This window comes from Hypanus sabinus, chromosome 9 (genome assembly GCF_030144855.1).
Source record: "Hypanus sabinus isolate sHypSab1 chromosome 9, sHypSab1.hap1, whole genome shotgun sequence".
Lineage (NCBI taxonomy): Eukaryota > Metazoa > Chordata > Chondrichthyes > Myliobatiformes > Dasyatidae > Hypanus > Hypanus sabinus.
Window position 1 is genome coordinate 158,352,642 of NC_082714.1, and position 24,652 is coordinate 158,377,293.

Below are 24,652 nucleotides of genomic sequence, written 5' to 3' on the forward strand. Positions count from 1 at the left end.
GTCACAGTTAAAGCTCTCCCCGCATTGAGAATATCTACAAGGAGCACTGTCGCAAGAAATCAGCATCCATCATCAAGAATCCCCACCATCCAAACCATGCAATTTTCTTGCTTCTGTCATCAGGAAGGAGGTACAGGAGCCTCAGCTCCAACACCACCTGGTTAAAGAATAGTTATTCCTCCTCACCCATCAGACTCTTGAACCGGGGAAATAACTTCACTGAAATCATTCCTCATCCTATGAACTCCCTTTCAAGGACTCTAAAACTAATGTTTAAGATATTTATTGCTTATTTATTAATTATTTTTATTTTGCTTTTTCTTGTATTTGCAGAGTTTGTTGTCTTTTACACATTAATTTTTCTTGTCTGTGTTTGTTTTATGCAGTTTTTTATTTATTTCTATTGTGTTTCTTTGTATTTACTGTGAATGTCTGCAAAAAATGAATCTCAGGGTAGTTTATGGTGACAAACTTTATGTACTTTGATAATGCATTTACTTTAAACTTTGAAAGATTTCTGAAAATGATCGTGCACAGAAAATGGTCTTTTATCATCTATCTCAGTTTCTAGTGGATTGGTTAAAGTTAAAGGCTGTCCTGAACCTTAAAGGCTCATCAGGCCGGTGCTTACGCCGGTTTCCGCGGCGTGAAGCGAGACGAGAACCCCCCCCCGGGATAGGACGCCAGTCTATTGCGAGGTTAAACCCAGGCGTTTTGCCGGTATCCATTTTCAGCTGGGTGGACTGGAGCAATGTGTGGTCAAGGACACAATATGCTGCCTCGGCTGGGGCTTGAACCCACGACCTTTTTTTATTTTCCTTGGTATCATAAGATTTTAAATGTTTGCTCAGTGACTTCCATTTTGTGAATTGTTATACGGATGAATAACCTAAACTCAGTGAGGTTAGATTGCAATCATTTAACACTTATAAGTGTGCATTTTTCTCAGTGTTTTTCTCTGATCCTTCAAAGACATGTAGTGTAGTAATTTTATTTTTAAATAGTCATTTCAACTGTTCATATTTTAAAGTGATTTTAACAGCTAAACATTCTGGCTACTTCATGCCTAGCTGTGTTGTAAGTTAAACATTTTTTTTATTTTACAGGGATTTTATGGACCCAACCATGGACAATACAAAACACATTTTAAATTACCTTATGCCAATAATAGAGAAAGTGAATCCAGAAGTACATGACTTCATGCAAAGGTGAGTGTCTTGATTTGAGTTCATTACAGTAAGTGGTTTCCAAACTTGGGAACCCCTGCAAATATCACCTGACCTGTGGGCTTCCCACGTCTGGATTCTGTCCAGGCAACAGTTGCAAAAATCTGATATCATCTTCCTGCTAGGGGTTTGGCTATCTCAGTTTAAAGGTGCTTTTCTTTTTTTTTCCTTTGAAGAAATTTGCAGAGAGCAGGTACGCATCCTGTTGCAAATGATTGAATCAGGAGCATGTAACAAGCGCTGTATTATGGACTAAAGCTTTCCAGTATTCCAACAGCTCCCCATGATGAGTTTGGTCTTCACAAATGTAAAACTTTTGGCAGTGGGAGAATTTGAATTGGGAGTAGAAAACTTACCTTTAGACCAGGGGTTCACAACCTTTTTTTTTTAATGCCATGGACTCTAACTAAAGGGTTCATGGACCATAGGTTGGAAACTCCTGCTTTAGACCCAAACTGGTATGTAAATATTGGCTCTACCAAATCTAATTAATGACAAAAATGTTAGAGAAGTGAACAGATGTCTGATCAATTAACATGTCTGATGACAACAGATGTCTGATCAATTCTTTGTAATTGCTGCCAGATCTACGTGATAGTAATGGTAAGAATTGGAGGAGATGACAGTTAAATGCGTGGCTGAGGAGTTGGTTCGGGGGGGCAGGGTTTTAGATTTTTGGATCATTGGGATCTCTTTTGGGGAAGGTGGGACCTGTACAGATTGGATGGGTTGCACTTGAACTCGAGGGGGAGCAATATCCTTGCAGGTAGGTTTGCTAGCATGGTTCGGGAGGGTTTAAACTAATTTGCAAGGGAGATGGGACCCGGAGCAATAGAGAAGTGCATGGAGTAAACCAGATCTAACATATAGAGAGGCTTTGAGGAAAGAGAAGCAGAATGGCTAAAGTGTGTGTACTTCAATGCAAGAAGCAATAGGAACAAAGGTGATGAACTGAAAGCTTGGATACATACATGGAATTGTGATGTAGTGGTCATTGCAGAGACTTGGCTGGCACCAGGGCAGGAATTATTCTCAATATTCCTGGATTTCAGTGCTTTAAAAGGGATTGGGGGGCGGAAGGGGAGGAGGGGTGGCATTACTGGTCAGGGTTACTATTACAGCTACAGAAAGGGTGGGTAGTGTAGCAGGATCCTCTTTTGAGTCAATATGGGTGGAAGTCAGGAACAGGAAGGAAGCAGTTACTCTATTGGGAGTATTCTATAGGCCCCCTGGTAGCAGCAGAGATACTGAGGAGCAAATTGGGAGGCAGATTTTGGAAAGGTGTAAAAATAACAGGGTTTTTATCATGGATGACTTTAATGTCCCTAATATTGATTAGCACCCGATTAATTCCAAATTAGTTTACAGAATTTTTTAAGTGTGTCCAGAATGGATTCCTGTCACAGTATGTTGACAGACCGACTAGGCGGAATGCCATACTAGATCTAGTATTAGGTAAAGACCGGGTCAGGTCACAGATCTATCAGTGGGTTAGCATCTGGGGGACAGTGATCACCACTCCCTGACTTTTAATGTTATCATGGAAAAGAATAGAATCAGAGAGGACAGAAAAATATTTTAATTGGTTAAGGGCAAATTATGAGGCTATAAAGCTAGAACTTGAGGGTGTGAATTGGGATAATGTTTTTGCAAGGAAATGTACTATGGACATGTGGTCGATGTTTAGGGATCTCTTGCAGGATGTTAGGGATAAATTGTCCCGGTGAGGAAGATAAAGTATGATAGGGTGAAGGAACCATGGGTGACAAGTGAGGTGGAAAATCTAGTCAGGTGGAAGAAGGCAGCATACATGAGGTTTAGGAAGCAAGGATCAGATGAGTCTATTGAGGAATATAGGGTAGCAAGAAAGGAGCTTAAGAAGGGGCTGAGAAGAGCAAGAAGGGGGCATGAGAAGGCCTTGGTGAGTAGGGTAAAGGAAAACCCCAAGGCATTCTTCAATTATGTAAAGAACAAAAGGATGACAGGAGTGAAGGTAGGACCGATTAGAGATAAAAGTGGGAAGTTGTGCCTGGAGGCTGTGGAAGTGAGCGAGGTCCTCAATGAATACTTCTCTTTGGTATTCACCAATGAGAGGGAACTTGATGACAGTGAGGACAATATGAGTGAGTTTGATGTTCTGGAGCTTGTTGATATTAAGGGAGAGGAGGTGTTGGAGTTGTTAAAATATATTATGGTGGCTAAGTCCCCGGGACCTGATGGAATATTTCCCAGGTTGCTTCATGAGGTGAGGGAAGAGATTGCTGAGCCTCTGGCTAAGATCTTTATGTCATTATTGTCCACAGGAATGGTACTGGAGGATTGGAGGGAGGCGAATGTTGCCCCCTTGTTCAGAAAAGGTAGTAGGGATAGTCCAGGTAATTATAGACCAGTGAGCCTTACGTCTGTGGTGGAAAAGCTGTTGGAAAAGATTCTTAGGGATGGGATCTATGGGCATTTAGAGAATCATGGTCTGATCAGGGACAGTCTTGTGAAGGGCAGATAGTGTCTAACAAGTCCGATAGAGTTCTTTGAGGAGGTGACCAGGCATATAGATGAGGGTAGTGCAGTGGATGTAATCTACATGGACTTTAGTAAGGCATTTGACAAGGTTCCACACGGTAGGCTTATTCAGGAAGTCAGAAGGCATAGGATCCAGGGAAGTTTGGCCAGGTGGATTCAGAATTGGCTTGCCTGCAGAAAGTAGTGGGTCGTGTTGGAGGGAGTACGTTCAGATTGGAGGATTGTGACTAGTGGCGTCCCACAAGGATCGGTTCTGGGACCTCTACTTTTCGTGATTTTTTTTATTAACGACCTGGATATGGGGATAGAAGGGTGGGTTGGCAAGTTTGTAGACGACTCACAGGTTGGTGGTGTTGTGGATAGTGTAGAGGATTGTTGAAGATTGCAGAGAGACATTGATAGGATGCAGAAGTGGGCTGAGAAGTGACAGATGGAGTTCAACCTGGAGAAGTGAGGTGGTACACTTTGGAAGGTCAAACTCCAAGGTAGAGTACAAAGTAAATGGCAGCATATTTGGTAGTGTGGAGGAGCAGAGGGATCTGGGGGTACATGTCCACAGATCCCTGAAGGTTGCCTCACAGGTAGATAGGGTAGTTAAGAAAGCTTATGGGGTGTTAGCTTTCATAAGTTGAGGGATAGAGTTTGAGTTGCAAGGTAATGATGTAGCTCTATAAAACTCTAGTTAGGCCACACTTGGAGTACTGTGTCCAGTTCTGGTCACCTCACTATAGAAAGGGCATGGAAGCATTGGAAAGGATACAGAGGAGATTTACCAGGTTGCTGTCTGGTTTAGAGAGTTTGCATTATGATCAGAGATTAAGGGAGCTAGCACTTTACTCTTTGAAGAGAAGGAGGATGAGAGGAGACATGATAGAAGTATACAAGATATTAAGAGGAATAGATAGAGTGGACAGCCAGCGTCTCTTTCCTAGGGCACCACTGCTCAGTACAAGAGGACATGGCTTTAAGGTAAGGGGTGGGAAGTTCAAGGGAGATATTAGAGGAAGGTTTTTTTACTGGAGAGAGCGGTTGGTGCGTGGAATGCACTGCCTGAGTCAGTGGTAGAGGCAGATACACTAGTGAAATTTAAGAGACTACCGGACAGATATATGGAGGAATTTAAGGTGGGGGGTTATATGGGAGGCAGGGTTTGAGGGTTGGCATAACATTGTGGGCCGAAGGGCCTGTAATGTGCTGTACTATTCTATGTAACTTTATAAGGGATAGGGAATCACTTCATAAAATAGCTGATCTTCACTATGGTGTGCTCTGGGAATAGGAAACCTTAAGTTCTTAATTTGTTTCCTTTGATTTACTAGCAATCGCCTATAAAGAAAACCTTCAAGACTTACAGCAATGCATTCTGGGAGTTGACTCTTTGAGCCAAGTCCCTCCATTGATACCTGATAAAAGGTCTCGGTGGAAACCATTGACTGTTTGTTCCTTTCCATACATGCTGCCTGACTTGCTGAATTCCTCCAGCATTTTGTGTGTTGTTCTATATTTGTGGTATCTCCATAATTTCTTGTGTCTGGGATTTTTAAATTAGTTTTCAATATTTAAGAAAGGCAGTGACTGAGAATTACTTTCTTGTAATTTTGTAATTCGGAATAATGTTTTAGTATTCAGCACAATGCTTTATGTAGGCAACAATGAAGGGAAAATTTTTGCCACTGCAGGACCACGTAAGCATGTATGAAATGAAAGAAGCTTGACATTTTGTCTTAAACTGGTGATAAGCATCTCTCAATGGTGCATTAAAGATGTTTCTATGTCCTCTCCTTTGTCTTTGTAGAGCTGAAGTTGGGACAATTTTTGCCTTGAGCTGGTTGATAACTTGGTTTGGTCACGTGCTTTCAGACTTCCGGCATGTAGTTCGGTTATATGACTTCTTCCTGGCATGCCATCCATTAATGCCAATCTATTTTGCAGCAGTGGTAGGTGCATTTTTCCATCCTTAATTGTATTGAAACAAGAAAATTAATATATTCAGTCTTCCAAAAAAATCTTTAGATTTTTCAACACAAATCAACTGAATTGGGAATATTGGAGTTGCTCACTTAAATTTTTGAATGCCACAGTATTGAATGCTTAACACAATAGGGAAAAAAAACTTAGCTTTCTTTCTATGGAGAGGCATAAGGAATTGGCTTTTTTGGGCCGAGACCCTTCGTGGCAGTCCTGATGAAGGGACTCTGCTTGAAATGTTGGCTCTTTATTCCTCTCCATAGATGCTGAGTTTCTCTGCCATTTTGTGTTGCTTGGGATTTCTAGCACCTGCAGAGTCTCTTGCCTTATCTATTTAAAGATACAGAGCAGACTCGGCCCTAGCAGCCCCAATTCAAACCTAGACTAATCACAGTACAGTTTGCAATGACCAATTAACCTACCTATCAACCAACTAACAAGAAGGTTCTTGGGAAACTGAAAGGTCTGAAGGTAGGTAAGTCACTTGGAAATCCCCAGAGTTCTGAAAGAGATGGCTGAAGAGATTGTGGAAGCATTAGTAATGATCTTTCAAGAGTCATTAGATTCTGGAATGGTTTCAGAAGACTGGAAAATTGCAAAAGTCATTCCACTATTAAAGAATGGAAAGAGGTAAAAGAAAGAAATTATAGGCCAGTTAGTCTGACCTCAGTGGTTGGGAAGATGTCAGAGTCGATTATTAAGGATGAGGTGACAGGTTACTTGGAAGCACATGATGAAATAAGCCATAGTCAGCATGGTTTGCTCAAGGGAAAATCTTGCCTGACAAATCTCTTGGAATTCTTTGAAGAAATAACAAACAGGTTAGACACTACTTTTAAATCTCTTAGTATCTCTCCTTTCAGTTAGTCCTGACGAAGGGTCTCGGCCCGAAACGTCAACAGTGCTTCTCCTTATAGATGCTGCCTGGCCTGCTGTGTTCCACCAGCATTTTGTGTGTGTTGTTTGAATTTCCAGCATCTGCAGATTTCCTCGTGTTTGCTAGACAAAGGAGAATCGGTTGATGATGTGTACTTGGATTTTGACAAAGTGCCACATATGAGGCTGCTTAAGAAGCTGAGTCCATTGTATTACAGGAAAGTTTCCTATAGCAGGGACACAGCCTCAAAATAGAGGGGCGTCCTTTTAGAACAGAGATGAGGAGGAATTTCTTTAGTCAGGGAGTGGTGAATCTGTGGAATTCTTTATCACAGGCAGCTGTGGAGACCAAGTCTTTATGTCTATTTAAGGCAGAGTTTGATAGATTGATTGGTCAGAGCATGAAAGGATACAGGGAGAAGGCAAGAGATTGGGGCTGAGAGGAAAATTGGATCACCATGATGAAATGGCGGAGCAGACTCGATGGGCCAAGTTGCCTAATTCTGCTCCTATATTTTACGGTTAGCCAGTACATCTTTGGACTGTGGGAGGAAACCAGAGCAGAAAGACCCACACTTTTCATGGAAAGGACATACAGACTCCTTACAGATGACGCCAGAAGTGAACACCAAACTCTGTTGCCCTGACCTTTAATGGTGTTGCGCTAATCACTAAGCTACCATGGTGCCTCCTTTTTAGCTTTCTTTCTGATCATTTCCCAGCTGTTTTTATTGTCAGTTATCATGTTAAGAGTTATTAACATGGATATTAAGGGTTTGGCATCCATATTATGTTTTGTTTACTTATTACTTTAGATCGTATTGTACCGAGGTCATGAAGTCCTGGAGAGTGAATGTGACATGGCTGCTGTCCACCATCTGCTATCGCAGATTCCACAGGACCTGCCATATGAGACTCTGATCAGCCGTGCTGGTGACCTCTTTGTCCAGTTTCCTCCATCTGAACTTTCCAGAGAAGTTGCCCAAAAAGAAAGGTAAGAATCAGTAGATTCAGGACAAATTAATACATGAATTTAAAGTGAAATTAAATCCTTTCATTTATTCTTGGAGTAATGTTCATTGTATAAGCTTCAGTAGGTTTAGCCTCTCTTTCTCTTCTACATCAAAGTCAAGAATTCACTTTCTACCCCAAAATGTTCCTCCCTGCCCTTGTGAAAGTCATCAGTCTTCGTTTACAATCTTTAACAATTCCTTCCATGGGTATATTGGCTGTAAAGAAGTTTTAGTAAAAATATACATAGGGTAAATGCAAGCAGGCTTCTTCCACTGAGGATGGGTGAGACTAGAATTAGAGTATGTTTAACTTGCTTTTGTCTCAAGGAATGCTGGAGTGACTTGACATCATTTCTGGATTGCATGATATTTGCTATAGCCACTGTAAGGTTTTGCAGCTATTCTTTTTGTTTATTTAGCCGAATAAACTGGTGATGGCTGAAAGATGTTGTGTTGTTCACTCAGATGCCCACTTCTCTTACCGGAGGGTTCATGTAAACCAATCCAATCTGTTTATGAAAGGAATTGTTAAAAATTCTCACCAGAATTGCAGGAAAGAATTTTGAGGAAAGGGATAGCTAATGGGCCCTTTAACTTTACGAAGTCAATCTTTGTCATTAATCTCTTTATATCTAATTAAAAGTGTATCTAATTATATCTAAAGAAAAGAGCAAATGATGCTAAATCCAGGAAAGAGATGCATGGTCAAACAAATTACCTCCGTGGTGTTCTATAGTACTCTACATTCTGCACCTGATTGGCTTCACTTTGAATATATTTGCACATCAAAATTAGGATATTCTACCCAGAAAATTACATCTCTATGAAGAATTTTCCATACCATTCATAATTCAGTTTTTGAGTGTATTTGACATTTCTGCCTTCATGGTTTTGTTAAAAATGCATGAAATATTTGCTGCCTTGTTTTTGTATGGATTTTTTTCCACAGATCTTGATGAAGTTATTTGTATGTATCCCTTGAGCAGCATAAAATCTAATGGGGAGTCGCAATGTAATTTGCTTCTCCCTTCAATTGTCAGGCTGATCTGGATTGGAGTGTACACGATCGTACAGTGTCTCCACCATGTGTAGAGAGGGGGGAAATGTTGATATATTTTGATTGGGTCACAAATGATCCAAAAGCATTAGAAGTATTTCAGTCTTTCAAACTTGCATTTAGTAATAAAATCACAACAATTAGAATGGAAAATTCAAGTCAGTCTATGAGACCTTTTGTTGGTCAGGTGAAAATTGTTGAAAAGAAACACAGGCTTTGGAAGACTGCAGAAATTTTAAATGTGATTTTTGTCACTCCCCTGTAGACTACAAAATGATTGTTACTTGGCTTTTATAAACACTGGTGCATTTTGAGGGAAGGCTTTCTGTATAGTTGCCAGCATTGAACTTGGTTAGTTAAAACTGGCATGTATGGGTATCTTCTAGAGTGGGGATCCCAACCTAGGGTCCATGGACCACTTGCTTAATGGTATTGGTCTGTGGCTTCAAAAAAATGGGAACCCCGGTTCTAGAGAAACTGCCCAGCCGTTGATATTGAGGAGGGTTTCCAACATGGAGTGCACTGACCCGTTGCTTAATGGTATTGGTCCATGGCATAAGAAAGATTAGAAACCTCTGAAAAAGAGGAACCCGTGTACAGACTGCACTTAGATTTCCAGAGGTGTTTGATGTCAAATGTTATTGCAGAAAATAATAGCTCATGGTATAACAGATAAAATTGGCAGAGACAGAGATTGTAAATTTGTGAAATGTGATCAGAGTAGTTGAGATGTTTAACTGCAGCCACTGTGCACCCATGATTTTTACTGCCCATTACATCACTGGTGTTTAGGACAGCAATGTATGTCCTCCATCTTTTGTGGTGTTCAGGGCTTCCTCCTTCATGTCAGTAGCTTCCTTTTGGTTTTCACTACTGTCAGTCCTGCAAGTCTCAGGTAGAGACTCAGGAATATCATCACACTTAGACATAGAAGGATTTTTCATTGCTGTTTCTGTAACAATTTTGTTTTAACAGTCAAGGCTGTTGGCCCTGAGCTGAACCCCCAAACCTGGAGAATTGGTGCACCTTCGAGCCACGCTGCCCAGAAATTCCCTGATTTAATCCCAGCTTAATCATGGAACAATTTACAATGACCAGTTAACTTAACAACCAGTCGGACTTTGGACTATGGGAGGAAGCCAGACCACTCTGAGGAAGCTCACTCCTTACAGATAGTGGTGGGAATTGAACCCCAGTTGCTGGTGCTGTAGAGCATTGTGCTGACCACCACGCCCAACTTGTATAGCACAGAAAGGAATCTTAAGATTCTATTAGTAACAAAGGGCAACAACTGGAGCTCAGTGCTAATACAATGGGTATTAGTTAAATGGGACTCCTCAGGACCAATACATTTTGGCCCAATTAAGTGGCTGTCCGAATTACCCAGAGTTTCATGGAAATGAAAAAGACAACTGTTGTTTACCTGAGTAACAAATTGTGTATTTAAATGAAATACAGAACAAATTAATACTACAGTACTAATAAAACTGTGTTAGTTCCTAATAGTTATCGACAATGGAATTAATCCAGTATACACTGCTGTGTTCTTTGATTGTATGTAAATGGACAAAATCAGCATACACACCTAGTGTATATAATTGACAGCCTTCATACAATGCTTTGATGATTGTGTCCTCCAAATCTTCAATTTTATTGTAACGTTCAAGGTGATTGTCGATATCTTTAAATTCTTCGTAATTCCTAACTTGCAGAAGTTGTGAGATTATTTTATTTTCACTCACAGCACCCTCTGGCATCTTCAAGCCTGAATGATTGAAACTGCAGTGAGCAAAACACTTCTGGAACGTCTTATTGCTCATTTCTCACCAACTATTGGTGACAAAAGTCAGTGCTTTTTGAACACACACATACAACTGACACTATTTAAAAGCTTTGCTCTAAGCACAGTGTAGTGTTTAACAGTCACGCAAGCTCACGCGACTGACTCTAGTTAGAAACTGTTCAGAAGTAGTCTCGTCATAGTGATAGGGGACTTGATAGTTAGAGGTACAGACAGGAGGTCTGTGGTCGCGACAGAGACTCCGGATGGTTTGTTGCCTCCCAGATGCCAGGGTCAGGGATGTTTCTGATCGCGTGCACACCATACTGAAATGGGTAAAAACACAAAATGCTGGCAGAACTCAGCAGGCCAGACAGCGTCTATGGGAGGAGGTAGTGATGACGTTTCGGGCCGATACCCTTCATCAGGAGTGAAGTAACATGGGATGGTCGAGGGGGAATAAGAAGTGGGGGGAAGGATAAAGTAGAGAGCTAGGAAGTGATAGGCTGGAGGGAAATGGGCTAGGGAGAATTATGGGAAAGAAAAGAGAAAGAAAGGTAGGGCTGGGGGGGGGGAAATCATAGTGAGGGGGGGGAAGAGAGAGAAAGAGAACCAGACTAAGGGGGGGGGGGCAGGGGTATCAACGGAGGTCTGTGAGTTGGATGTTCATGCCGGCAGGTCCTTCCCCCCCCCCTTACCCCTATCCCTATTTATTATTTTACTGGTTCTCTTTCTCTCTCTTTTTCCCCCCCTCACTGTAATCTCCCCCCAGCCCTACCTTTCTTTCTCTTTTATTTCCCATAGTTCTCCACCTTCCCCCAAGCCCATTTCCCTCCAGCTTATCACTTCCTAGCTCTCTACTTCATCCCTCCCCCCACTTCTTATCCCTCCTTGATCATCCCATGTTACTTCACTCTGATGAAGGGTTTCAGCCTGAAATGTCGTCACTACCTTCTCCCATAGATGCTGTCTGGCCTGCTGAGTTCTGCCAGCATTTTGTGTTTTTATTTATTTCCAGCATCTGCAGATTCACTCGTGTTGCCTTTGATACTGAAATGGGAGGGTGAGCAGCCAGATGTCATGGTATACAGTGTTACCAATGACGCAGGAAGAAAGAATGAGGAGGTCCTGAAGAGTGAGTATAGAGAGTTTGGTAGGAAGTTAAAAAGCAGGACCTCGAGGGTGGTGATCTCAGGATTGCTACCAGTACCACGTGCCAGTGAGGGTAAGAGTAGGATGCTCTGGAGGATGAACACGTGGCTGAGGAACTGGTGTAAGGGGCAGGGTTTCAGATTTCAGGATCATTGGGACCTCTTCCGGGGCAGGTGGGACCTGTACAAGAGAGATGGGTTACACCTTAACTACAGGGGGACCAATATCCTTGCAGGGAGGTTTGTTAGTGCTATTGGGGGGGGGGCTGGGGTTAAACTAGATTTGCCGGGGAATGGAAGCCAGAGTAGATAGTGGAGTGGGGGTGAAAATAAATGATGTTAAAGGTTCATGCAAAGTCACAAATAGAAGAGTTGTGTGTGGTGGTAGTAATTTTCTGAGGTGTGTCTATTTCAATGCAAAAAGTAGTGTGGGGAAGGCTGACAAGCTGAGGGCGTGGGTTGACACGTGGAATTATGACATTGTAGCCATTAGTGAAACTTGGCTACAGGAGGGGCAGGACTGGCAGCTTAATGTTCCAGGGTTCCAATGTTTCAGACATGATAGAGGCAGAGGAATGAAGGGTGGGGGGGGGGGGGGGGAGGAGAGGTTAGAGAAAATGTTACAGCAGTGCTCAGGTAGGACAGATTAGAGGGCTTGTCTACTGAGGCCATATGGGTGGAGCTGAGAAACAGGAAAGGTATGACCACATTAATGGAGTTGTATTATAGACCACCCAATAGTCAGCGAGGATTGGAGAAGTAGATCTGCAGAGAGATAACAGACAACTGCAGGAAACATAAAGATGTGATAGTAGGGGATTTTAATTTTCCACATATTGATTGGGACTCCCATACTGTTAAAGGTCTAGATGGGTTAGAGTTTGTAAAATGTGTTCAGGAAAGTTTTCTAAGTCAATATATAGAGGTAATGACTAGAGAGGATGCAATATTAGATCTCCTATTGGGAAACGAGTTAGGACAGGTGATGGAAGTGTGTGAGGGGAACACTGGTTCCAGTGATCATAATGTAGCGGTGTGCTACACGCAGCGCTAAAATTACGACACGGAGTCGGTAACTGCAGTCGAAGGAAAAAACTTTATTCAAAATCTTCAGCCTCACTTTTAAGCCTCCCTCAACCTGCCCCCCATGGCGCAGAGGCTCCAAAGCTCTGTGCTCGCAAACCCCTGTAGGCTATCTAATTGTGAGCCGGTTCGGATGTGCCAGGAAAAGGGTCGCCACAATAACACCATTAGTTTCAACTTGATCATGGATAAAGATAGATCTGGTCCTTGGGTTGAGGTTCTAAACTGGAAAAAGGTCAAATTTGAAGATATGAGAAAGGATCTAAAACGCATGGATTGGGACAGGTTGTTCTCTGATAAGGATGTGATTGGTCAGTGGGAGGCCTTCAAAGGAGAAATTGAGAGTGCAGAGTTTGTATGTACCTATCAGGATTAAAGGCAAAGTGAATAAGAATAAGGAACCTTGGTTCTCTAGGGATATTGGAACTCTGATAAAGAAGAAGAGAGAGATGTATAACATGTAAAGGAAACAGGGAACAACTAAGGTGCTTGAGGAGTATAAAAAGTGCAAAAAATACTTAAGAAAGAAATCAGGAGGGCTAAAAGAAGACATGAGGTTGCTTTGACAGTCAAGGTGAAGGATAATCCAAAGAGTTTCTACAGGTATATTAAGAGCAAAAGGATAGTAAGGGATAAAATTAGTCCTGTTGAAGATCAGAGTGGTCAGCTATGTATGGAACCAAAAGAAATGGGGGATATCCTAAATGGGACTTTTGTGTCTGTATTTACTAAGAAAACTGGCATGGAGTCAATGGAAATAAGGCAAACAAGTAGTGAGGTCATGGAACCTATATAGATTGAAGAGGAGGAGATGCTTGCTATCTTGAGGCAATCAGAGTAGATAAATCCCCAGGACCTGACAGGGTATTCCCTCGGACCTTGAAAGAGACTAGTGTCGAAATTGCAGGGGCCCTGACAGATAAATTTAAAATGTCAGTATCTATGTGTGAAGTGCCGGAGGATTGGAGGACAGCTTATGTTGTTCCGTTGTTTAAAAAAGGCTCTAAAAGTAATCCGGGAAATTATAGGCCGGTATGTTTGACGTCAGTGGCAGGTAAATTATTGGAAGGAGTACTAAGAGATAGGATCTACAAGTATTTAAATAGACAGGGAGTTATTAGAGTAAACACAGCTTTGTGCGTGGTAGGTCATGTTTAACAAATCTATTAGAATTTTTTGAGGAGGTTACAAGGAAAGTAGATGAAGGGAAGGCAGTTGATGTTGTCTACATGGACTTCAGTAAGGCCTTTCACAAGGTCCCGCATGGGAGGTCAGTTAGGAAGATTCAGTCGCTAGGTACACATGGTGAGGTAGTAAATTGGATGACATTGGCTCAATGGGAGAAGTCAAAGAGAGTGGTAGTGGAGGATTACTTCTCTGAGTGGTGTGACTAGTGGTGTGCCACAGGAATCAGTGCTGGGTCCATTGTTATTTGTCATCTATATCAATGATCTGGATGATAATGTGGTAAATTGGATCAGCAAATTTGCTGATGATGCCAAGATTAGAGGTGTAGTGGACAGTGAAATAGGGTTTTCAAAGCTTGCAGAGGGATCTAGACCAGCTGGAAAAATGGGCTGAAAAATGGCAGATGGAGTTTAATACAAACAAGTGTGAGGTATTGCACTTTGGAAGGACAAACCAAGGTATAACATACAAGGTAAATGGTAAGGCACTGAGGAGTGCAGTAGGACAGAGGAATACATATACAAAATTCCCTAAAAGTAGCATCACAGGTAGATAGGGCCATAAAGAGAGCTTTTGGTACGTTGGCCTTTATAAATCAAAGTATTGAGTATAAGAATTGGAATGTTATGGTGGGGTTGTATAAGGCATTAGTGAGGGTGAATTTTGAGTATTGTGTGCAGATTTGGTCACCTAATTACAAGAAGGATATTAATAAGGTTGAAAGAGTGCAGAGAAGGTTTACAAGGGTGTTGCTGGGACTTGAGAAACTGAGTTACAGAGAAAGGTTGAATAGGTTAGGACTTTATTCCCTGGAGTGTAGAAGAATGAGGGGAGACTTGATAGAGGTGTATAAAATTATGATGGGTATAGATGGAGTGAATGAAAGCAGGCTTTTTCCACTGAGGCTAGGGGAGAAAAAAGCCAGAGGACATGGGTTAAGGGTGAAGGGGGAGAAGTTTAAAGGGAACATTAGGGGGGGCATCTTCACACGGAGAGTGGTGGGAGTGTGGAATGAGCTGCCAGATGAAGTGGTAAATGTGGGCTCAATTTTAACATTTGAGAAAAACTTGGACAGGTATATGGATGAGAGGTGTATGGAGGGATATGGTCCAGGTGCAGGTCAGTGGGACTAAGCAGAAAAATGGTTCGGCACAGCCAAGGAGGGCCAAAAGGCCTGTTTCTGTTCTGTAATGTTCTATGGTTCTATGTCCCAGTTAAGCAGCATCACATTGCAAATAAACAAAGACAATCCTGGCTATTATCTTGCTTTGTTTGTGTTCTCTAAGAGTTGTCCCAAATAAGCCACTACCCTGATTAACCAATGGCCCAATTAACTGGAATCTACTGTATTCCTCCTGATGGTTGATCCCCCCCCCCCACCCCATTGCAATTCTGTTTTATAACCTCACATTCTTTGATTATTGATCAAAGTAGTATTAAAATACACACACTCTTAATTTTGAGTTGCCAGGTGGCTCTGGTACACAAAGAAAAAATGTCAGAAGGCTTTGGTGTGGATTGAATAGAATGAAGTGTTCTTTTAAACTGTTAATCTCATGAATACTGTGATTGTCTGTATCTGTGAATGTCACACTTCAACCGCCAATTTTATATTTTCCATTTTACTTTGCACTCAGCGCATGTTATATTTGCTAATATATGCTCCAGAAAAAAATATATGCTATAATTTAAAATAGCTGGTGACCATTCAACCTTGAGGAAACTTTGATCTCTTGGTTTGTCTGCAGTTACTCCGATGGCACCTTTGTTTGTTTATTGAAATACAACATGGAATAGGCCCTTCTGGCCATTTGAACTGTGCTGCTCAGCAATCTGCCAATTTAACCTTAACTTAATCAAGGGACAATTTACAATGACCAATTCCAGAGGATCTAGAGGAAACCCATGCAGTTATGGGGAGAATCTACAATCTCTTGACAGGCAGTGGTGGGAATCGAACCTGGGTTTCCTGTACTGTAAAGTGTTGTGCTAACCATTACACTATGATGCCACTCCATCTCCGCCACCATGAATTCACTTTCCCCGGTATATTTCACAAGATGAGTAAAATTGTGTTGGTCCATAGCAGTTGAAATTCTGGACGTTTTGTGGTACGTGAATACTTACAAGTGCTTTCTGTTGTTCTGATAACATTTGGATTAATTTCCTTTCTCTTTATCTGTAATCAACATGTCTCTTTGCAGCAGTTCTGGCTACCTTTAACACAAACAAACTGCTGGAGAAACGCAGTAAGTCAAGCAATATCTATGGAAAGAAATAATCTCAGCCTGAACCTTACATTCCTTTCCATAGATGCTGCCTGGCCTGCTGAACTCGTTCTGCATTTTGTGTATGTTACTTTGGATTTTCAACATTTGTAGCACCTTTTGTGTTTATGATTTGGCTACTTGTACTGCCTGTATCCACAGTTTCTAATATAACAGCTATAAAAACTCTATCTCAGTGTTAAGTGCCCTTTGGTCAACATTCTTGGGAGGCAACATTGAACTTGATGGGACCAGGCAGATTGGTTGCATAAGAGTACATCAGGTTCAAGATAAAATGCTTTCCACTTACGTCGATGAATGTAGCTCAACACCAGATCAGAGCAAACCAACCCCTTCATTGGCATCTTGTCTGCACTGTCCAGAAGGGCACATTATTGTTTGCAGATTCCCTTTTGAGTTGCATGCCTAGCTGACTTAGAAATACAGTATATCTGTGTTTTCTACATTGTTGTTACTGGTATTTCTTCTACAACAGCCCTGTAGAAGCATCTTCACCAAAAAGGATCAAAAGGGTTGCTTGCCAATCTCTCTTAACAGCAACAAATGCTGGCTTTACCAGTGGTGGCCAGATCTTGAAAATGAATTAAGAATTGTTTTAAAACTAATATTACTGTTGTACTACTTTTTTTTCTTGTGAGCAACAGTGATCAAGTAACAAGTTTCATTGGCTGCCTGAGGAAACAGTTCAGACCGGTACAAAGTTATCTGTGAAGATGAAGCAATTTTATATATAGACTAGTATAGTGGATAGTGCAGTCAGTATTAAACTCTGAGCTTTCACTGATGTCTTCTTTTCCTTGCAGGTTATGTTCACAAGCAGAAAACACCCCAGTGTAGTTTGGCCCTAAATTCACCAGTAAATATTTTTACACTTGAAGCTGATAAGCAAGTAGGGATGTATTATTTTGCAAGAAGGACATCTGTGGATATATCTGTGTTGGTATTGTACCATTAAAGGGCAGTACAGTGGGCCTGATACAGCAACAAAGCAATTTGTCTCCAAGTCCATGTATTCTCCACTCTGTCGTGTTTATGACACAAGTTAGATTCTGACCCTGGTTTTTCCATAACGATCCAGTCCCAAGCAAAAGTGAGAGCGAGGAACTGTGTCTGTAGTCTAACCAGGCATGTGTTTTACTGTTTACCTGGTGCTTTATATGATCAAAATAAATGACAGGCAGAAAATGCAGCAGTCTTTACATTGTAACAGCAGATTAAGACAGGGAAAGCTAAAGGTAAGAGTTATTAAGTTAATGAACAATTTTTCAGTTTGAATGTTTGTTATAGTTGTATTAATATAAATTCAGAGCGGCAGACCAGATTGAAGTATGACGTCTCATGTATATCTAAGTTCTCAATATCCACTTTGGTACATCTGCCATTATTTTTCATCCATAATGATTTAGTAACCACTAAAAAACCATCTCCATTTTGTTGGGTAAAGTCAGTCAGTATGTTGTACTTGAAAGTCTGCAGATGCTGGAAGTCTCGAACAATGCACAGAAAATGCTGGAGGAACAGAAGGTCAGGCAGCATTTGTGGAGATGAGTAAACAGTTGAGACCCCTCTTCAGGACTGAAAAGGAAGGGGGAAGATGCAATAGTAAAAAAGTGGGGGAGGGGAAGGAGGATAGCTAGAAGATGATAGGTGAAGCCAGGTGTGTAGGAAAGATAAATGATTGGAGAGGGAGGAATCTGATAGGAGAGGTGAGTGGAACATAGGAGAAAGGGAAAGAGGAGGGGACCGGGGGGGGGGGGGTGAGGTGAGGGTGATAGGCATGTGAGGTCAGAGTGGGGAATAGAATAGTGAGGAGGGGGAAGGATTTTTTTTACTGGATGTAGTTTTGATAGAGAAGATTAATAGAAGCTGAAGAGATTTGTAGGAACTAAAGCAGAGTTGTGAGACTCCTGTCATAATGATGATTGTTTTTAGAGTAGAGGTGGGGAAGCTTATGGGATGGTAAATTTTAATGGGGTATTCAAAATTATGAAAAAAATTAAAATAACTAATATAAACTGGCAGGTAGATCGATAACCAGAAAAGACTGATTTAAATCAATGAGCAATGTGGAAGGTAGAATTTTCTTTCTTGCCACTTATTGCACACTGGAATCCACACTCTGGTGCTAATAGATTCAGTAATAACTTCCAAATGGGCATTTGATGATTTTTATATTTAATTTATTTAGAAAAGCAACAGGCCAATCAGCCAATGAGACCATGCCACTCAATTGCACTCGTGACCAATTAACATTCTAACCTGTATGTTTTTGGAAATAATAAATAAATATCTAAGTATTATTTTATAGAGCAACAGTGAACGGGCAGGGAAGTGAACTAATTGAATAACCATTTCAAACACCTGGCACAAACATGATGAGGCGAATGGGGCTTTTTGCAGTGCTGTGATTGCATGATTAATTTGATTTATTTTTCCCATCAGTTGAAGGTAAATTGCTCACCTAGTTTTGAAACTTTCAGCTACACCCTGTCCTCGTTATATGCAGGGGATATGTTCCTCGCAGTGGATGCATAATATGAAATCGCATAATGTGAATAATTATTTAAGTGGAGAAAATAGGGATGCGTTCCAGAGGGCTTCCTAAATATGTTTTATCTGTAATTTATTCACATTTTCATACCAATACGACGCAAAAGCAGTACCACAAGGCAACATTTAGATTATATTTCATCAATTTAAGGTAATATTCAATGTAATAAATCATAGAAAGTTAACATACTAGGGTGTACAGTACTCACCAACAGAGGCAGGTGTGTTCGCTCTGGGAGGTGAGTGGTTGTTGTGGTGTCGGGCAGCTTTACATGGGTAAGGTGGACATCGAGCAAAGCAAGAGGTGAAGGAAAACTCACAGAATGACAGCAGGAGATGACACCGGTTTGAAGAATGTGGTGAGGGTTGTTTGTTTGGCAGCATTTTGTTTTTCAGCATTAATTTGCTTGTAGGGAAGAAGGGTTGACGAGAGGGAACGACCAAAATGCTGACTCCGTTTTAAACTTGGGTCCGTGTCCATCCCCATTTATGCCGAGTGTTCCGACTTCCACCATTCTCTCACCATTGATAAACTCCTGGGATTTTCAAAATCATCTGTTGCTGGCAGCATCTGAGAGATAGTTCGCCGTAAAAAAAAAATACGGCTTGAATGTGGATCGCACCTTGGTCGCGTGGTTGAATCAGCATGTTGTGTTAGGCGGCAGGAATCGCACTGTTATATTATGGTGAATGCTGCCCAAGTGTTTAGGATGGGCTGGCGCATTGTCAAGCAACAGAAGAACTTTAAAGGCAAGATTCTGTTCCCAGCAGTAGCGTCCCAGAGCTGTGTTACTTTTACCTGATGCTGCGCTGTTTATAATTTCCAACTTTTTATCAAGTGTGAAAGCAGTTCTCTAACGCTCGGCTGATGGCCCAGGACATGAAATCGGACGCTTAGGAGGCATAGTGAAATATTTCAAGCACAAAACCACTGCACCGTAGGTAAAACCAACTAAAGTTTAAGAGTGCAAGATCGCGCATCCACAGCTTGCCGAAACCAATGTGAGACTGTGAGACTTGCGCACTTGACTTGTATTGGTGGGAAAGCAAAGCCCCTCACATAACTCAGTTTTGGACGCATATAATGAGACATTGGTAGAAATAGGTTCCTTGCATAACTGTGAATCCACATAGTCTGAAGACGCATATAATGAGGATAGGGTGTACTTCTTCATCTTGAGGAATTGAGTGGATAATTCGCACAGAGATCCCGCTATAAAAGAAGGCAGTGTTTGGCTAATTTATTCCACAGGGCACGCAGAAACTGCTGGATCCGGTAATGACTGCCCAGAAACCGCATACTCGTTGTACCTTTAACTAAACCTTTCTGGTACTGCCACCTACCTAACAATGTAGCAGTTACAGGTGCCACGGTAGTGTAGGGGTTAGCGCGACACTATTACAGCTTGGTTAGTAGGTGTGACTAGTGTTTAAAAAAAACCCGGCAAATCCAAACTAACTATTCAGTCAACTTTCAGTCAGCAAAAGGATGGAAGGTACAGTTGACAATGCAGTCAAATGGAAGATTCTCATCAGTAATCCACCTCTTTCACTTCCTGTTATAGCAGCAGTACTGAATTGTTACTTCTTTACAGCCTTAGTTCAAACAAAGAGACTGAGCTATAGACAGGGGTTGAGCAGGTTGGGCCTGTTCTCATTTGAGCATTAGAGAATGAAGGGTGTATAAGATCATGAGGGGCATAAACATAACAAATGCACACAGCCTTTTCCCCAAATTGTAGAATGAAGAACTAGAGAGCATAGGTTTAAGGTGAGAGTAGAGGGATTTATTAGGAGCCTGAAGGGTAACTATTTCACTCAGAAAGTGGTCAGTATATGAAATGAGCTGTCAGAAGAAGAGGTTGAAGCAGATATATTAACAACATTGAAAAGGCACTTGGACAGATGTATGAATAGGGAAAATTTAGACTCTAAAGACATTAGAGGAATATAGACCAAAATGGGACTACTTTAGATGAAATCTTGGCCAGCATGAAACTGTTGAGCTAAAGAGCGTATTCCCATACTATAACTCCAAAGGTGAGACAAAAATAACTTCCCTTCACATCATAGTGGGAGTCTCCAGTGGCTGTAGTGATACCTAGAGCAAAGATTTCCACCCTTCCCCTCCACCTCTTCATGCTGGTTCTCTCCCCTTTATCTTTCAGGCCAGTTGAAGTGTCTCAACCTGTCTGCTTCCCTCCACCTATCCTCTAGTTTTTTTTTATGTTGTTTGAAATATTTTTGTTCATTGGTGAAAACATTAGAATACAAGACATTTGACAAGGTTCTACATGTAGGCTTATTCAAAAAGTCAGAAGGCATGGGATCCAGGGAAGTTTGGCCAGGTGGATTCAGAATTGGCTTGCCTGAAGAAAGCAGAAGGTCGTGGTGGAGGGAATACATTCAGATTGGAGGGTTGTGACTACCCTCCAGTGGTGTCCCACAAGGATCGGTTCTGGGACCTCTACTTTTTGTGATTTTTATTAACGACCTGGATGTGGGAGTAGAAGGGTGGGTTGGCAAGTTTGTAGATGACACAAAGGTTGGTGGTGGTGTAGATAGTGTAGAGGATTGTCAAAGATTGTAGAGAGACATTGATAGGATGCAGAATTGGGCTGAGAAGTGGCAGACGGAGTTCAACCTGGAGAAGTGTGAGGTGGTACACTTTGGAAGGACAAACTCCAAGGCAGAGTACAAAGTAAATGGCAGGATACTTGGTAGTGTGGAAGAGCAGAGGGATCTGGGGGTACATGTCCACAGATCCCTGAAAGTTGCCTCACAGGTAGATAGGGTAGTTAAGAAAGCTTATGGGGTGTTAGCTTTCATAAGTCAAGGGATAGAGTTTACGAGACGTGATGTAATGATGCAGCTCTATAAAACTCTGGTTAGGCCACACTTGGAGTACTGTGTCCAGTTCTGGTTGCCTCACTTATAGGAAGGATGTGGAAGCGTTGGAAAGGATACAGAGGAGATTTACCAGGATGCTGCCTGGTTTAGAGAGTTTGCATTATGATCAGAGATTAAGTGAACTAGGGCTTTACTCTTTGGAAAGAAGGAGGATGAGAGGAGACATGATAGAGGTATACAAGATATTAAGAGGAATAGTCGAGTGGACAGCCAGCATCTCTTTCCCAGAACACCACTGCTCAGTACAAGAGGACATGGCTTTAAGGTAAAGGGTGGGAAGTTCAAGGGGGATATTAGAGGAAGATTTTTTACTGAGAGAGTGGTTGGTGCGTGGAATGCACTGCCTGAGTCAGTGGTGGAGGCAGATACACTAGTGAAATTTAAGAGACTACCGGACAGGTATATGGAGGAATTTAAGGTGAGGGGTTATATGGGAGGCAGGGTTTGAGTGTCAGCACAACATTGTGGGCCGAAGGGCTTGTACTGTGCTATACTATTCTATCTATTTAAGACTAGGATGATGACATTTGAATTATATATAGTACCATGCAAAAGTCTTAGACACATGTACGATATATAGCTAGGGTGCCTAAGACTTTCGCAGAGTACTGTATTTGTCAACGTGGACTGGAGAACGTGTTTGTAAATCTGGTGGGAGCAAAGAATGTTGGGAATTGTGAAGGTGGAGCGCCGTGGGAGTAGTGTGGGACAGCTGCAGAGAGGGGTGCCAGGGATTGGGGGTGGGGTGTTGGTGGTGGTGGTGTGGGCTCAGACACACCCAGCCCTGAGCTTTAGGCAAGGTGATTTGATTCCAAAATAATTAGTTTATTGATCATTTCAGAATGTCTCTATGGTGCTTCCTGCTCCCTTTCTCCCTTTCCCTTTTTCCAACCTTGATTCCCTTCTCCCCGCTCCCCTTCCCACTCTCAGTCCACAATAGAGACGCATATCAGAATCGGGTTTATCATCCCTCACACATGTATGTCATGAAATTTGATTATTTTTCCAGCAGCTGCAGTACAGTGCAATACATAAAATTACTACAGTACTGTGCTGGTCCACTACCAGTGCAACATGGTAATGCTTCCCACATAATGGTGGTGGGGGGGGGGTGGTGGTGTCATTAGAGCTATAGTGGGTACAGAGGGTTTTGCATTTTATTGCCAGGGCTTGATAAATTAAGTTACAAGAAGAAATTAGCTAGGCTAAGGCCATGTTCTTCCCATTGGGAGACTAAGGGGAGATTTAATCCAAATGCATAAAATTAGGAGAGGCTAGGAAGCAACAATTTCCTTTAGAAGAGAGGTTGGACTGAAGATAATTGTAAAAGGATTAGCGGGAAATTACTTTTGAGACTGGTGGATGAGCTTTAGTGGTTCAGGAAGGAAACAGACCAAGAGCAGGAACATTTAATTTAGCTGTGTAGATACTAAGGCCTAAGGCTTCCTTCTTTGTATATCTGTAAATCTAGGATATTAATTTTACAAGATGATCAGATGTTGCATGGGAAGCAAATATTATGAGTCAGATTTTGTAAGGTTGCAGTAAAATGGTTTACACAGTATTTTGTCAATTCTGTTTGAAGCAAACTGAAGGCTGAATGACCTCATTCTGTTCCTATGACGATGTGCAAGGCAAGTTTTATTCAACACGTAGTGGTAGCATGTCTGGAATACACTGCTGGAGAGGTGGTGATAGCATTTAGGAGGCACTTTGACACAGAATATTCTGGGGTAGGAGGGAAATGGGTCATGTGCAGGCAGAAAGGATTAGTTTAATTTGGCATTGTAGGCCAAAGGCTGTTCCTATGCTGGATTCTATGTTTCTAGATTTTCTTGTCACAGTGAAATGACAAAATAGACCAATAATATTCTGTAACCTTTACTTGGATGATTTATGCTGGTTGTCTGAAGTAATATTGATGTAATTACAAAGAAGACACAACAGCAGTAAGAATTTGACAAGAACATTCACAAATTTCTACAGATGTACGATAGAATGTCAAGCATTCTAACTGGCTGCATCACTATCTGGTATAGAGAAGCCACAGCACAGAATTGAAAAAAGCTGTAGTAAATTGTAAACACAGCCAGCTACATCATAAGCACTAGCCTTCCCAATATCCAGGACACCTTCAAAAGGCAGCATCCATCATTAAAGACCCCCATTACCCAGGATATGTCCTCTTCTCATTGTTATCATCAAGATGGAGGTACAGGAGCCTGAAGACACAAACTCAACATTTCAGGAACAACTTCTTCACTCTGCCGTCAGATTTCTGAATGGACAATGAACCCATGAACACTACCTCAGTATTTTTCCTTTCCTTTTGTACTACTTATTTAATTTAATTTTCAATGGGTACACTTAATGTCAGAGAAATGTATACAATGTACATCCTAAAATTCTTCTTCTTTGCAAACATCCATGAAAACAGAGGAGTGCTCCAAAGAGTGAATAACAGTTAAATATTAGAAACCTAAAGCTCTCCCCATCCATACACAAGCAGCAGGAAGGCAACGGCCCTCCCACCAGCAAAAATAGCATCGGCGCCTCACACCACCGTAACGTTCTCTTCTTATATATAGTTACCGTAATTTATAGCTTTTATTATGTACTGCTGCCACAAAACAACAGATTTCTCGACAAATGCCACTGATAGTTAAACCTGATTCTAATTTAACTGAATCCAGTAAGGGTAAAGATCAAGGCTGCAATATTGTAAAAGCTTAAATGAAACATTGGTTCTTGTCCTGACCTTGTGCCTTTCTGGAGAATGCTGAATAGTTGCCATATATGCCAGGAATGTGTGTATGCTGCCTTCAAGGTTTCTGTACGTTGAGTAGTTCTTGGGAAGGTTGTGCTTCAGTAATGAATTCATGTGCTAGAACTCGTGTGGGAATTTTCATGTGGTCGAGAGAATGTAGGCTCACTGTGGTACTTGCATTGCAAGGCAAAGAAAGGACATGTATTTATAAAGTAACTTTCACAGCGACCTATTGATTTACAGCTAATGGAGGACTTTTCTGGTGCACTGTTATG

General features: G+C 41.5%; 1 protein-coding gene across 1 annotated transcript in view; it reads left to right on the forward strand.

The window, feature by feature from the left end:
* Window positions 1-24,652, forward strand: part of tbc1d20 (TBC1 domain family, member 20) — a 63,076-nt gene that overhangs the window by 31,847 nt on the left and 6,577 nt on the right. The window contains exons 5-7 of the mRNA XM_059980938.1: window positions 1,107-1,208; window positions 5,542-5,683; window positions 7,406-7,584. Coding sequence (XP_059836921.1) covers window positions 1,107-1,208; window positions 5,542-5,683; window positions 7,406-7,584 — 423 coding nt within the window. The remainder of the gene's footprint in view (window positions 1-1,106; window positions 1,209-5,541; window positions 5,684-7,405; window positions 7,585-24,652) is intronic.